Here is a 13,961-nt window from a genome sequence, read left to right on the forward strand (position 1 = left end):
ATCTCTGAGCCTTAGCGTGTGTGAGGCTGTGAGTTCAGGTTGCTGGGGGAACCATAACTTTTTAATCATCCTGCATTAAAGGTTTTATTGCTCTGAATATTTATAATGATTGGTGAATTCAGATGCATTAGGAGAGAGAGTTGCCACCTCCCTAGGCGCCTCAGTGCAGTGCTGGGAGGCAACAGAAGGTGCAGAATAGCTGCAGTGTGGAGGGGCAAAACAGCCAACAGAAATGCTCTGTGAACAGAAAGATGTAAAGTGTCCAAAGAAGAACGTTCACAGCAGTTGCTTGACACAACACTGAGTATTCTGGTGGATTTTGATTGAAGAGGCAGCTGCGAAAAGCATTAGGAGAGTGCTTTATGTAAATGGGAGCTACAAACACTTCAACAACTAAAAGGAATGACAAGCAAAGGGGAAAAGATTACTCAATGAGCTGTTTTCTGTAGGCGTGTGGAATAAACGCAACACAGACCAGAAGCCTTCTGCCTCCCAGGGCCTTTGTACAAGCTTGTCGTTCCCCTCCTGCCTGTACAGCTCTGCTCAAAAATCCATTTGGAAAGCTTTGGGAAAACACACTGATTCTGTTCTGTGTTTGAATCAGCTGAGAAGAATGTACTTACCAAAACATTTGGAACATCATAAAAAAATGACCCAGAGAAGCACTTGGAGGTTGTCCCGGGCTCAGAGCTCACACTTGTTCCTTTGGGTTTAATGGCTGACTTTCATCATCCTTCCCTCCCACCAACACACTTCAAATTGCACCCATTTTACCTCGAAAAACATCTCCAAGATCATCCAGTCCAACCATCCACCTACCGCCACGATTTCCCCACTAAATCACGTTCCTTAGTAGAACATCTAAATGCTTCTTGAACACCTCCAGGCATAGTGAAACCACCACCTCCCTGGGCAGCCCTTTCCAGCACCTATATCCCCCAGCCATTGTGTCTCCTCACATTCTGGAGGATCTACTCCTTGCAGCACATGTCTGTGGGTCTTGGCACCACCTCACCACTCCATGCCCACTTGTCCAGGCTTTTGGCCAAGAAGCAGAGTTTTGGTGGCTGCAATGAGGTACAGCTCACGTTGGAAACTCAAAGAAGGTGCAGCTCAACCCATAGGTACAACAGGGCTCCTGCCTTACAGAATCATAGAATCACTGAGGTTGGGAAGACAAGAAGATCATCTAGTCCAACAATCAACCCACAAGTGACCTGTACCCACCTGCTCTTCTCCCTAGACTGCCCTGAACACCAGTGGCAGCCACATTTCATTTGTAAGCCCTTTGCACAGCTGCTGTCAATGCCGCGATACTGTGCTTTCAGCGCCCATTTCCTCTGCATGCAGCCAGTAATTTCTAAAGCATACAAAGTATTTTTAGAGCTCACTTTGAAGAGCTTCAGGTCTGCAATTGTGTGACTCAGCTGCCAGTGCTATTTATTTTGGGTTTACATTCAAACTGAGCAATTACAGCCCTGAGCAGCTGTTTAGGTACCATACTTCCTTGTCATGCTGCTGGACCATTTGCATGCGGCATTGTCTGCTTTGTATGCCCAGTTATTTGTCTCAAGGTTTCCAAAGCACATCCAGAATAAAGCCGTGGGCCATCACCTCTCTTTTCTCTAGCTGCATGAAATCAGGCTTCCTGTGCTCTTAGCAGCACATCCTTATTCCGTGATGATACAGCATGCTCTCCCAGGAGTGCTCTGCATGATGACAGCTTGCAAAGTGCTGCTGCAGGATTTGGGTCACGGCTGGAGCATAACGTGGTATTTTCTCTTTAATGAAAGTCTCTCGCACAGCTTTCTCCTTCCAGAGGAAGAAATTTCTGCCTCTCGCTGAGCTATTTGTACTGGTTTAATGATGCTCAAGACATTTATCATGGGGAAGGGTTCTGCCTGAGCTGCTTGTTTACTTCAAGTCCATTTATTTCTAACATCCTTTCCTCCAGTTCTTGAATCCTTCACCTGCATGAACAGCGCCTTTAGATCATCTTTATTGAATACAGTTAAGTGTAGCTCATAGGGTTATTGAATTACAGGCATGAACTTACCAAAATGAGATAAATCACTACCATGTTAGCCTCTCTCTATTAAACACATTTCACCCTGAGGCGCTTTTCCATAGAACAGATACCATATATCAACTGTTTGAATACCCAAAGTAGCTAATGCAGCTTCTTCCAGGGAGATAGCATGCAACGGGGGCACAGCAGCTGCCTCTGAATGAAGCCTAAAATATTCATTATAAGTCACAACCTCTGTGCGAGGCTTGAATGTAAGAATTTGGGATGGGTTTTGAGACATGTTTTCACTTTAGACTCTCAGCTGCAGTGTTGAATGAAGAGGGCTTACAATGGAGCTGGGGCTTGGGCTCTTGTGTTGAATGAGTGAACTGGGTCTATCTGCTTTCCAGGGAAAGGCCTGTGGGCTGCCCTGACCCCAGGCTCAAAGTCCTTGCTGAGGTTCAGCAGCATCTGCCCAGGTTGTCCACCGTTTCACAACCACAGCTCTGGAGGAGCCTGGCTGCACCCACTGGGCATATCCTACAATGTCCCACACTCATGCCCACAGGGGTGGTGAGGAGATGGCAGGGTGACAAAAGAAGACTTTGAACAGCGCACTCTGTCATAAGGAAAACCCACCCACACTTCCCCACCCCACCTTTGTAGTGTATCTCAAAGTCCTGCGCATCACATGGCCCACAGACGAGCACCCCGCACCATGCAGCCTAGACCAGCCCAGATGACGGCCAGGGACAGAGTCCGCCAGCACCACACTTACAACAGGGATGGGTTTGGTTTCAGAGCATCTGTAGACCAGCAGTTTGACTTTCCCTGCTTATTTCTTGTTCTTGCATCCCTATTAACTTTTCCTATCACAGTTTCACCTTTGGTATTTTCACAGTTGACATCATTTCAACATATTTCCTTTCCTGCCTTGTGGGTTTGATAACTCTCTCTTTTTTTTTTTTTTTTTTAATTTTTTGTGATTTTTCCCCCCCATCACATCATCCTGTTTGAATTCAAACCCCAAGGGGTTCTGGTGACTGTTTATTTGGGGGATCCTGATTCCACACCTGTAAGCTATCGATGCTGTAAATCCAGAACATTTCCCCAGCTGAGCTTCAGCCTGAGATCTATAAGATAAAGGCACAAAGTCCCTCCCCGGGGCTTTGCAGGACCTCTCTTGTAGGTGCTGATCTTCTGCAGACAGCTACAAAACCCCAAACCACGCACCCTTTTGTGCACTTCTGTTCATACACAGAATTAAGAAAATTATCAGCTGCCTTTCACATCGTTCCTGCAATCATACAAAGGGAATGGTGCTTTCAGACTGTTCTTCAGCCTGCTGAAAATGGGCAAAATCTCTGCAGAACCCCGTTTTGCCAACTGCTCCTATTCCTTACCATTATTAGCAGAGCTGAAGTTTGAGTTATTTTCAGCTGAAAAGATTCACTTGGGTACAAAGAAAGATGGAAAGAAAAAGCAAATTCCCATATCAGAGCCCACCTCCCTGCCAAAGCAGGTTCCCTATAGTAGATTGCACAGGTAGGTGTCCAGCTGGGTCTTGAATATCTCCATAGAATGAGACTCCACAACCCCTCTGGGCAGCCTGTTCCAGTGCTCTGTCATCCTTGCCATAAAGAAGTTCTTCCACATGTTAGTATGGAATTTCCTATGTTCAAGTTTTAGGCCATTACTCCTCGTCCTATTGCTACGCACCACCAAGAAGAGTCTGGCTTCATCCATTTGCCTCCAACCTCCCTTTAGATATTTATTAACATTAAACACACCTCCCCCCAGTCTTCATTTCCCCAGGCTGAAGAAACCCAACTTACTCAGCCTTTCCTCATACAGGAGATGCTTCAGGAACTTTTATCATCTTTGTGGCCCTCCTCTGGACTTCTTCTAGGAGACCCCTGTCTTTTTTGAACTGGGGAGCCCAGAACTGGACTCAGTATTCTAAATGTTGCCTCACCAGGGCAGAGTAGAGGGGGAAGATCATCTCCCTTGACCTTCTGGCCACACTCTTTGTAATGCACCCCATGATATCAGTGGACACAAAGGCACACTGCTGGCTCACAGACAACCTGCTGTCTACCAGGACACTGAGGTCCTTCTCTGCAGAGCTCCTCTCCAGCAGGTCATCCCTTAACCTGCACTAATGCATTCAGTTATTCCTCTGTAGGTGCGAAACTACACTGAGCCCTTCTTAAACTTCAGGATCCTCCCTGCCCAACTCTCCGTACTGCCCAGGTCTTGTTCAATAGCAGCATAGTTAGTGGTATCACTAACACTGGCTCCTCAGTGTATGTGCCTGTAGGCAGCCAGTGTTAGTGATACCACACGCTGTGCCTCCAGCAGCAGGCATCCTATCTTGTCTCCTTGAGACCCTGCTTGGGCAACCTTGCCATCTGACTTCCGGTGCCCACTCTTACAAGTGAGCACAGCACTTGCTGTACCTCCCTTGCCCTACTGGCCACGCTGCTTTGGATGCAGCCCAGGATACGGTTGGTTTTCTGGGCTGAGAGGGCTCTCTGCTGGCTCGTGTCCCTCCTGCCATTCACCAGTACTGACAGGTCCTTTTGGCAGGGCTGTGCTCCATCCTTCCATCCCCCAGCTTGTACTGATTGCAAGGACTGCCATGACACTGGTGCAAGACCACTTGGACTTGCTGAACCCCATGAGACCTGACCTGCTTATCATCCCCAGGCTGTGGACACATCACCAGCCTGGTGACACGGGACATTCAGGCTGCTCTTCAAATGTCCCCAGCTCACCCAGCTGAGCAGTGGTGGGGATGTTTAACAACAGCTGGTTTTGTCCAGCATGCAAATGTAATGCACGGATATCTCACATAACTAAAGGAGGTAGGACACAATGGGAGCTTCTAAAGGGATTTCTAAGCTTCCTGGCTGCATTATCAAGCCCTCTAACCTTTTCCTGATCTTCTGGAAGAGACACAGGACAGAGCACCAGGGGAAAGCCCAAACCCTGAACATAGGACATGAGGGTGTGCAGCCCTTACACAGGGTCTGAAATGTAAAAGATAATTAGGCTCCATGTGGGAGCCAAGGAAAGACTTTGACCATGGCAGGCTGAGAAACACTGCTTGGTGCCTTGTGATCTGGGAGCTTTTGGAGTAGTGGTGGAACATTTCCACGTGCACATCCTGGGTGAGAGCTGGTGTGCTGCTCCAGGGCAACAGTCTCACTGACACCAGTGCCAAGTTCCACAGCACGGGACTTCTAACTGCACGGGGGCAGCTTGCTGAAGCCAGCAAGAATACAGATTGCTTTAAGTCCTTGTGAAGAAATTACCACGGGAGCCCTGGTGGAAGAAGCAGCTGCATTTGTTTTGCTTCCAGAGGATAAGGACCTGCTGTCTGCCTCTGTGCTGCTCGAGCTCTTTGTACATCCTGTCATTCAGATGCCTGCCACGTTCACGAAGCACTCTTTATCCATAGCTGTGACAAGAAATTATGCTGAACCAAGCTCATCCACCTTGGTCTCAGGGGATACTGGCTATTAAACTGTCTCAGAAGCAGCTTCCTGAAGCTCTGTTGCTATTCAGCCTCAAGGAAGATGCTGAGATGGTTAAGCTACCTGACAGAAGGACGACTCCATTCAGAGGTGTAACTAAAATAGCATGCAGGGAGCACATTAGTCAGTCCTGTCACAAAAAAATATGCTCAACTTACAATAGCAACAACATTTTGTCCAATGTAAAGCCTGAAACTTCACAGTGGGCTCCAAGAAACAACCTGTGACCTTCCCTTTTGAAAGGCAGTAACCACTAGAAGCTCCTCCTCCCCAGTTATCCCAATTATTCCAGTTGGTGGCAGTCAAACTGCCTAACAGTGCCCATAAAATCACCAGCAGCCACCACACGTGAAAGGTCAGGCCTTTCAGCAGAGCCAGGGTGGGCCTGGGGAGAGGCAGAAGTTGCTCATTGTTTGGGGAACAATTTCAGAAAGAAATCAATGGACACCAGGGAACAGCACAAGTAATTTCTTCCCATAAAACCTTCATGTGCAACTGACCCCAAGCCCTCACTCTCATTACCACTTACACTTGGGTCTGAGCAGGCAAGAGACAAACACCAAGGCGAACAAAACTGGAAGAGTTTCCAAGGTCCCTTCTGATAGATCTTCGTATCGTCCAACACGACACGGCACTTGCGCACCACTCGTGCTTTGCTGTTGTCTTCTCATTTCAGATGATGATGGAGTTCAGTCTCACCTGCTTCATATCAAACACCGTGCTGAGGGGCAGCGAAGTCTCAGAATCACGTTGCTCTATGTTTTGGAGAAGGCTCTGTGCAAAGCTACAAGGTCGCTGATGAGACACTTGGGCTGCTCACGGCCCTCAGCACAAGGATATGAAGGCACTGGCTCTTTATTGTTCCTTCAGAGTATTAAGTGCTATAAACAGAAAGGGGTGTTTGCACCCACTGCTCCTGTCACTTCCACATGAATCCTCCAAGCCCAAGGCAGGCTCAACTCAACCATGTGCCCCAGAAAGAAGGAAAACGCAAACTGAAGGAGAAGCCAGCCTGAGCTCGGCCTGCCACCCAGCAGCACACTGCCCTGGCAGCTCTGCGAGCTCAGCAAGTACTTTTCAATTCCTATCCAACAACACAGAAAAGCAAAGGTTAGAAATGGTCTCATTTCCTTCCTCAGCTGCTCCTCCCACCTCCATTAACACTGAAACCTTCTTCAAAAAGGGTCTTTGCAAAAAAAAAAGAAAGTTTTCTATTTTTTCTTAGGGAGATGTGTCCTTAGCAGGTACAATAAATTCTGACCACCATAAGCTGTTTTACAAAGGGCTGGCTTGCTGTGAGTGCCAAGGTGAATCAAGTGCAGAAGTGTACTTATCCTAATGAGCGAGTTAAGCCTGTAGCTTCAGCATAAGCCTACCCTAGGAAAATAATTTATTCTTTAATCAGAGCAACAAAGAGCGGCTCCCCGGCTCCAGGTGTTTGAAACGTGCTCAGATTGGCGCAGAGAATTGTTGATGAAAAATGAAAAGCTCTGAACTTCTTGAATCTCACAACAAATGCTCATCTGTGCAAGAAGTGCAACTCACACACCAGCTGCCACTGCCTCGCTGCTCTCACCGGTCTGCAATTGCTCCATTACAATGTTCTCAGAGATGGTTTCTTCTTCCTTACCTTCCCTAATTCCTCACATTAAAAGCTCCCCAAAGTCAAACGGGGACAGAATGAACTTATGCTTTTGTTTTTGAATAGTCCAGGACAGTAATTTAGCACCTTTCCTACAGTCTTAAGACACCATTAAGAATTAAGAAATTTATTTGGTGCAGAAGATCATTTTATAAGTGTCGCCAACAAGATTAGCCTTAGCAGCGGTAGAAATAGACCCTCTCTTGAAGGCAGAGGTCACACCAAGCACTGCCAACCTTCTACTTCCACTGTTCTGGAGTAAGCAATCCCAAATCCACCCTCCAGAAGGATCAGCCCACTCAGGCATCAGAACAAGTCTGATACAGAAATGTGATGGCCCTGCAGGGCTGCAGTGTGTTGAAACAACCTGCGATACGTCTACTAAAATGGGAGTTGAATGAATGAAGAGACTGCAAAAGGAGGAGCAGACAACTTATAGCTACATGTAGGGCATAATTTAGTTTTACTTGTATTGGTTGATAAACCGAGCCTGCATCTCAAATAACCCTTTCAATGGGAAAATTAAATTCAAGTGCAAACTAATGGCAAGGGTTCTTTTTGTCAGCTGGCAGCACATCCCTATAGAAAAATAAATTAAAGTCAGCCTGTTATTTTTAAACAAAGCATGGGAGACATCAAAATATACCGGTATCAAATAAGATCTGCATTAATATGAATAACACTAATTCTCATGCATTAATAAGTACAAATAGGCAAAAAATCTAGGCTGATAGAAATTTAACATTAGTAAAAATTGCATAAAAATTACTCTTGTCACCCCTTCAGCAGCTGTAACATCCACTAAACATGCGAGTTCAAAGCCTACATAAATATTTAGGAAAGGAGGAAAAAGCTTTCATGTGAAAAGAAACCAGAAGGAATTTAACAGCACTCCCAAGTCCATATTTAAGTTTATTCCAGTCTTGAGAAAGTCACATTTTGACTCTACTAAGTTCATTAGGAATATCACACTTATCACTGACCATATCTTCCTTTTTCTCAAGCAGCATAAACTTTGGGCTCTGCCTTTTTTTGTTTAGTCTTAAATCTTCAAGACATTTAAACATCTTCTTTATTCCACTACTCTCATCTACACCTCAAACTCACCCTTGGTTTGCATTTCGGTTTGGATACAGATTTGTTTCTCCTTTGGCCCCACCCAGCCCCCACCTCAATGCATTTGGATGTGGTACTGAGGGATATGACTTAGTGGAGGGCTTTTAGAGTTAGGGTACTGGTTAGGCTGCGGTTGGACTTGATGATCTTCGAGGTCTTTTCCAACCTGGGTAATTCTATGATTCTATTTTTCTATGCCAAACTTCTCTACATGAGGAGTTCAAACTTCTTTCCATGAAATACTCGCAGACAAAATCCTGCATACATTGCAAAAGATATTAATGTCATAAAATCATGATATGGTATCAGATCACAAGAAAGTGAAAGAAACTTTAGAAAAGCTACTTAAGCAAGAAGGTCTCGGGATGAAAACAAGCTGTCTGATCTATAAAACACAGCTGGCAACAGACCCACATTCAGTGCACCTCCAGCTGACCAACCAGATGCACTCAACAGGAGGTAACGATGTTTTACGAAGGCATCTATCTTTTTTCCTGCTATTTAAAAAGCAGTAGGAATGCTGGTTAAATGCTGTTTCTGGAGATAAAACCCAATATATACATACAGCGGGAGACCGGGGCGCTGCGCACTGAAGGAATGCAGGCAAAGATCATGTGCAGATTTATGAAAAATAAATTTATTACATAACACCTTGTTTTAACAACATTTGTGTGTGGTTTTTTTTTTCTTCTTAATTCAGAATACTTGCGTCATTCATGTAAAATAGTTTGATACAGTACATTGTATGTAAGGTCTTCCTCATAAACTCTAAGGCTCTCCTAACACCTTGATCCTCTGCGGTAAGAATGGCACCCCTAAACAACGTGCGGACGTTTAAAGAAAGAAGGAAAGAAGTGAACGAAATTTAAGATCCACTACACCAAGCTGGCTCTCAAAAATCATGACGAAATATCTGAATGGATGCCACGCCTCTTTAGGGAATATCACCCATGCTTTTTTAATCCCAAAGCATGCTCACAAATCATCAACACCAACAGGTAAAAAATAAAACACTGTCTATGACAATCATTTTCACTTGTTTGCTGAACCAAACATGTTTATATCAATGACAACATACTTATTTTACTATCAAATAGCAGCTTTAATACCAGTCAAGTCATAGATTTAAAAACAAAAACCGAAAACTTACGCTGGAAATTAATCTTTGGGACGTTTGTAATCGCTGGAAAAAATGCAAACGTTTTCATGTCCTTAAAAAAAAACCTCATCGTAGCAATTGTGTTGGTCGTCAAACGTTGACCTACGTGGAAAATGAACCAACCCACAAAAGTCACTAAAAATAAACGTATATCAAAATCATTTCAGTTGGAATCACGGTTATTTTGCGTTTTTTTTTGCCATGTTAACACATACTGTATGCTTCAAGTACCAGTTCAAAGATGTCGTGTACTATTGGTCAGGTAAGGTTGTTACATCGAGAGAATTCACCACATACGACAACAAAAATGCTTGCCCCTAGCACATTTCACAGCTTCAACTGCTACAGACTGTCACTGAACAAAAATGCATCGGTCAGTCTGAACCATGTCAAGTAAACTATGGAAGTAGCATATCCACAACACAAACCGTGCTAGCACTTTCTTTTCAAGTCTAACCCAAAAACAGGTACAATTTGGGAGCCACTACTCCATTCTGTGAAAGGTGGTGGAACTTGGCGATCAGACGTGTTGAAGGTGTGGTTGTACAGTACATTCTTGTGGCCCAGGCCAGGTTCCAGGCAGGCAGCTGCGCAGTCCTGCAGCATTAGCAACAGTGCACTGACATTATTGGGATGCAGCTCAGTACCGATGCGTCTGATGTGAGTACTGTGGAGGCTGCTGGGAGGTAGTTGAATATCCCATGCTGCTCTGTGGCTGCGATGTGCTTGGTCCGGGGTTGGGGTAGGCAGCATGGGGATTGGAACGCTAGAAAGGGGTAAAAGCAGAGGAATGGTAATCCTTATTAGCAAGGGCAGCTTGGTCTACAGGGCTACTTCTTCAAGAGGTACCAAAGCACATGCAGTCCTAAAGCAGCTGCAGTCCCTATACTGCTCTCGCTTCGATTACAGCATGGGCAGATGTGAACATCAGGAACAGAATATTAGAAAGGCACTTCTACCACCAGTCAGTTATCCACCCTGAATTACCTTTTGGGAATCTATGCCCATCAGAGCCAAACCCCAGTTCAGCCCTGCAGGTAGATACGGCACAGATGCACGTTACAGAAAGCTACTATCAGCCACATCAGGGGCTCCTCCACTTGTTCCCTTACCCTACCAAGAAAGCATTTTGGGGCTGGAGCTCAGATCTACGCTTCTCACTGCTGATGAGCAGTTGGACCTTCGGATACAAAGGATGTGCTCACCAACCTTCTGCCTGGCCTGGGAGCACAGGCTAGAAAACGATGAGTATTTAAGGCTAAGGGGCCATCTAGCAGCTTTACAACTCCTTGGAGGAGGGTTAAAGGTGATAGCCAAGCTCTTTTCAGTAGAATCAGATATTTCAAGGGAAAACAGCCACAACGGTTGGAGCTTGGGAGGTTCAGGCTGGGCATTAGGGGAAAAAATGTACACAAGGAGGCCAGGACAACACTAGGAGAACTTGTCCAGGAAGGTGGTGGAGTCTCTGTGGCTGCCTATGGAATTTTCCAAGACTCAGTCACATAAAGCCATGGCTGATCTGATTTACCATTAGCAACAGTTCTGCTTCAAGTGGCAGACTGGACTGGATGGTCTCCAGAGGCCCCTTTTCATAGGATTTCTATGATTATTTACCAAGTAGCGCATTCATCACTGCAAGGAGACCTGAGAAAGTCAGCAGCTGTCCAATTCCTGCCTAGAGGTCAGATATTTACACAACTGGAACTATAAAGGGGAAGGGCTGCATGCAGGACCTTGAATGTAAGCATATGGTCATTGGGTAGCATTTAATACGTTACACAATCTCACTGAATTGCTGTGCTTTTTCACATAAATGTTAAGGTTTACACACAAAATAATTGCATGTTTTGGAAACTGCTGTGCATCTTCTGAACTCTTGATATTGATAAGACCTGTGTTAGCAAAAGCAGCTCCTACCAAGGGTTGGGAAACCTCTCCATAGCAAGTAATGCAGGGCCAAAGTGTAGCTACTGAGATCTGAATACACTAATCTAAGGGTTAAACAATGTCCTGAAAAAGTAAAACATTAAAGTAGCTTTAACGATGCCATCAGCTGGAAAACAAAGTAACAGGGTTGGGTTTTGGCTTTTTGTTTGCTTCTTTTCTGCCATTTGGCATATTAAGCAGAAACTATAATTGGGATGTTGAGATGACAGCAAGGAAAAATAAAAAGCCAAACTCTACTTGTTAACATATGCTCACTGGATGGAGCTAATTCTCTAGTGTTGCATAATGTAAAGAAATGGCAAGGGCAGCACTTAGTGACAGCAGGAACAGATCAGCACTGCTGAGCTTCACCATTAACACAGTGACAGAACTTCCGTGACACTTGCCTTCACTCTTAGAGGTGGACTCAGCGAAAGTGTCAAAGCTCTGGGCCGCCCTTCTGCAGGGAGCACACATAGAACGCATTCCACAGAGCAAAAAAAATACCCTCAGTAGTCTTTTTGCATCTCTACTTCCATAACTGATTTTATTTTATAAGGTGGGGCTAATTGAAGAAGTCATGTTTTTCATGAAACTTAGTGCAACTGACAGCTTTTGTTTTAAGACAAGATGTAAATAGCCAGTACTCTTTACATGCCATTAACACCCAGAAGGTTATAGCTAGCAAAAGTGCAGAGTACTGGAACTGCTTCAGTTCATTTAATCGCATCAGCCCCAGAAGTGTCATGTTGCAAATATATGGAGAAAGCAAGGATGTCTGTATGCTACGTGTCTACTATTTTTATGCATAGCAGAAAGAACTTAGAAGGTCAACTTGCTCTGCAGAGAGTAATTTGGCTTCTAAGTGGAAAGGGAAACTGCCGTAGTGTGTCCTGCCCAGAAGATGGCAATCCTTCTTCGCAAGGGGAACTTCAACAATTTAAATGAAGAACAAAGGAATAGGTGTTTGATTAAAACAGGGGGCTGCATTGTAGTATTTGTTTGCTGTCTCTTTGAGTTGCAGGATCAAAATTAAGAAATCTGAGGAATGTTTTCGGGGACACCTGAAACCAGCAATGAGCAGCATTGAACTGCTTTTGTCCCAATGCCAGCAAGTGCACATCTCTCTTCCCTTACCATATTTTCCAGATAACCTGATCAGAGCAAAACCCATTTCCTTCTTGCCAGACTGTATGAGAAGAGTGAGGGGAGGAAGAACAGAGTTTTTTTGTTTTCTTTTTGTTGTAGTTGTTGTTTGTTCATTGGTTATTACTTTTTAAAAAAAACAAGTGTTTTGCCTCTTGAAGAAAGAGCAAAACCATTAATCGGGAGCAGTCAAGTTACTAAAGAGAGCTCCAGAGGGAGTGAAGCAGCTGTTATCACTACTTCAAGGCAGAAATACTCTGAAATTAAGTTTGTTGACAAGGGCTGCCCCCATCTAAAGTCCTGGGATGGCTATCAGAGAACACAGAAGTTTTGATGAACATGAACAGAAAACAAAACTAGTTCAACTCTTTCTGAGGCAATTTGAGTCTGACATCTCAAGTAGCAATCTCAGCTCTTGCACACAAAAGCAGGAACATGAATTTGTTCCAAATGCCAAGCTACAGCAGCAAAATTAGGTGAAGGATGTTTAAATAGGGCAAGTAAATGGGGCTCCCTGACACAGTACATGCAACCTCCATATCAAACTCCCCAGATACGTGACTCAAGATGACAAGAAGATTAAGAGGGTTACAACTGCACATGCTGCCTTAAAAATAAATGCACAGGAATAGTAGAAAGAGCCAGCTAGGAGCATTATGATCAGCTTTGCAGCTTGACAAACTGAAAGAGATGAATCTCCAGTAGGAGAGTGTTGTGATGCATCATCCAACTAAAAGGCCATTTTTATATTCAAAAGCACTCAACGCTGCTGCACTGTAGTTAAGACTGACCACGTAGTTTCAAACAGCTCTAAAAGTCTGTACAATTCAAGGAGAACAACTTGAAAACTGATAAATTACTGATGTCATGAGATGAACTGAACAAAGGGTCTCAATTAAGCTTCTGAAAATGGCCCTATTTTACATTTCCACACACTGCACACTACCCAAACAATACCCATTTTTATAAGCTAGGGTCATACGCCCAGGCAGCCTTCTGGATCCTTTCATGAACAAATTCTGAAATACACCCATTGGTGTTCATGCAGAAACAGCCTATCAAACTGGGAAAAACAAGTCAACAACAACAGTTTTATTATTGAACAAATGCAATCTTCTTTAACTCTTCCTAAATTCTGTTGAGGAATATAAGGATAGCTAACTGAGTTCCAGATCATTATTTTTTATCTCTAGAAAGATGTCTTCCTACCAAATTTCCAGCTAGCTTTTAGCTAAACGTTCTGTCTTTAATTCTTCAAAAGCAATCTCGTTTAACTCTATAAATTCAGATAACATTCCCTGTGAAGACTCTCAAATCTTTTTCCAGCCTTAACTTTTCCAGTTTCCCAATGTTTGACCCTTCTTCACTTACTGATTGCCACCACCGCACCTGTCTCCTCCTATCTGTAACACTGGGCTTATTCAA

General features: G+C 44.3%; 1 protein-coding gene across 1 annotated transcript in view; it reads right to left on the reverse strand.

The window, feature by feature from the left end:
- Nucleotides 1-8,920: 8,920 nt before the first annotated feature.
- Nucleotides 8,921-13,961, reverse strand: part of CDK8 (cyclin dependent kinase 8) — a 60,694-nt gene continuing 55,653 nt past the window's right edge. Inside the window, 1 exon segment of the mRNA XM_015852122.2 lies at nt 8,921-10,230. Coding sequence (XP_015707608.1) covers nt 10,105-10,230 — 126 coding nt within the window. The 3' untranslated portion in view covers nt 8,921-10,104.

The sequence above is a fragment of the Coturnix japonica genome, chromosome 1 (genome assembly GCF_001577835.2).
Source record: "Coturnix japonica isolate 7356 chromosome 1, Coturnix japonica 2.1, whole genome shotgun sequence".
NCBI classification, from domain to species: domain Eukaryota; kingdom Metazoa; phylum Chordata; class Aves; order Galliformes; family Phasianidae; genus Coturnix; species Coturnix japonica.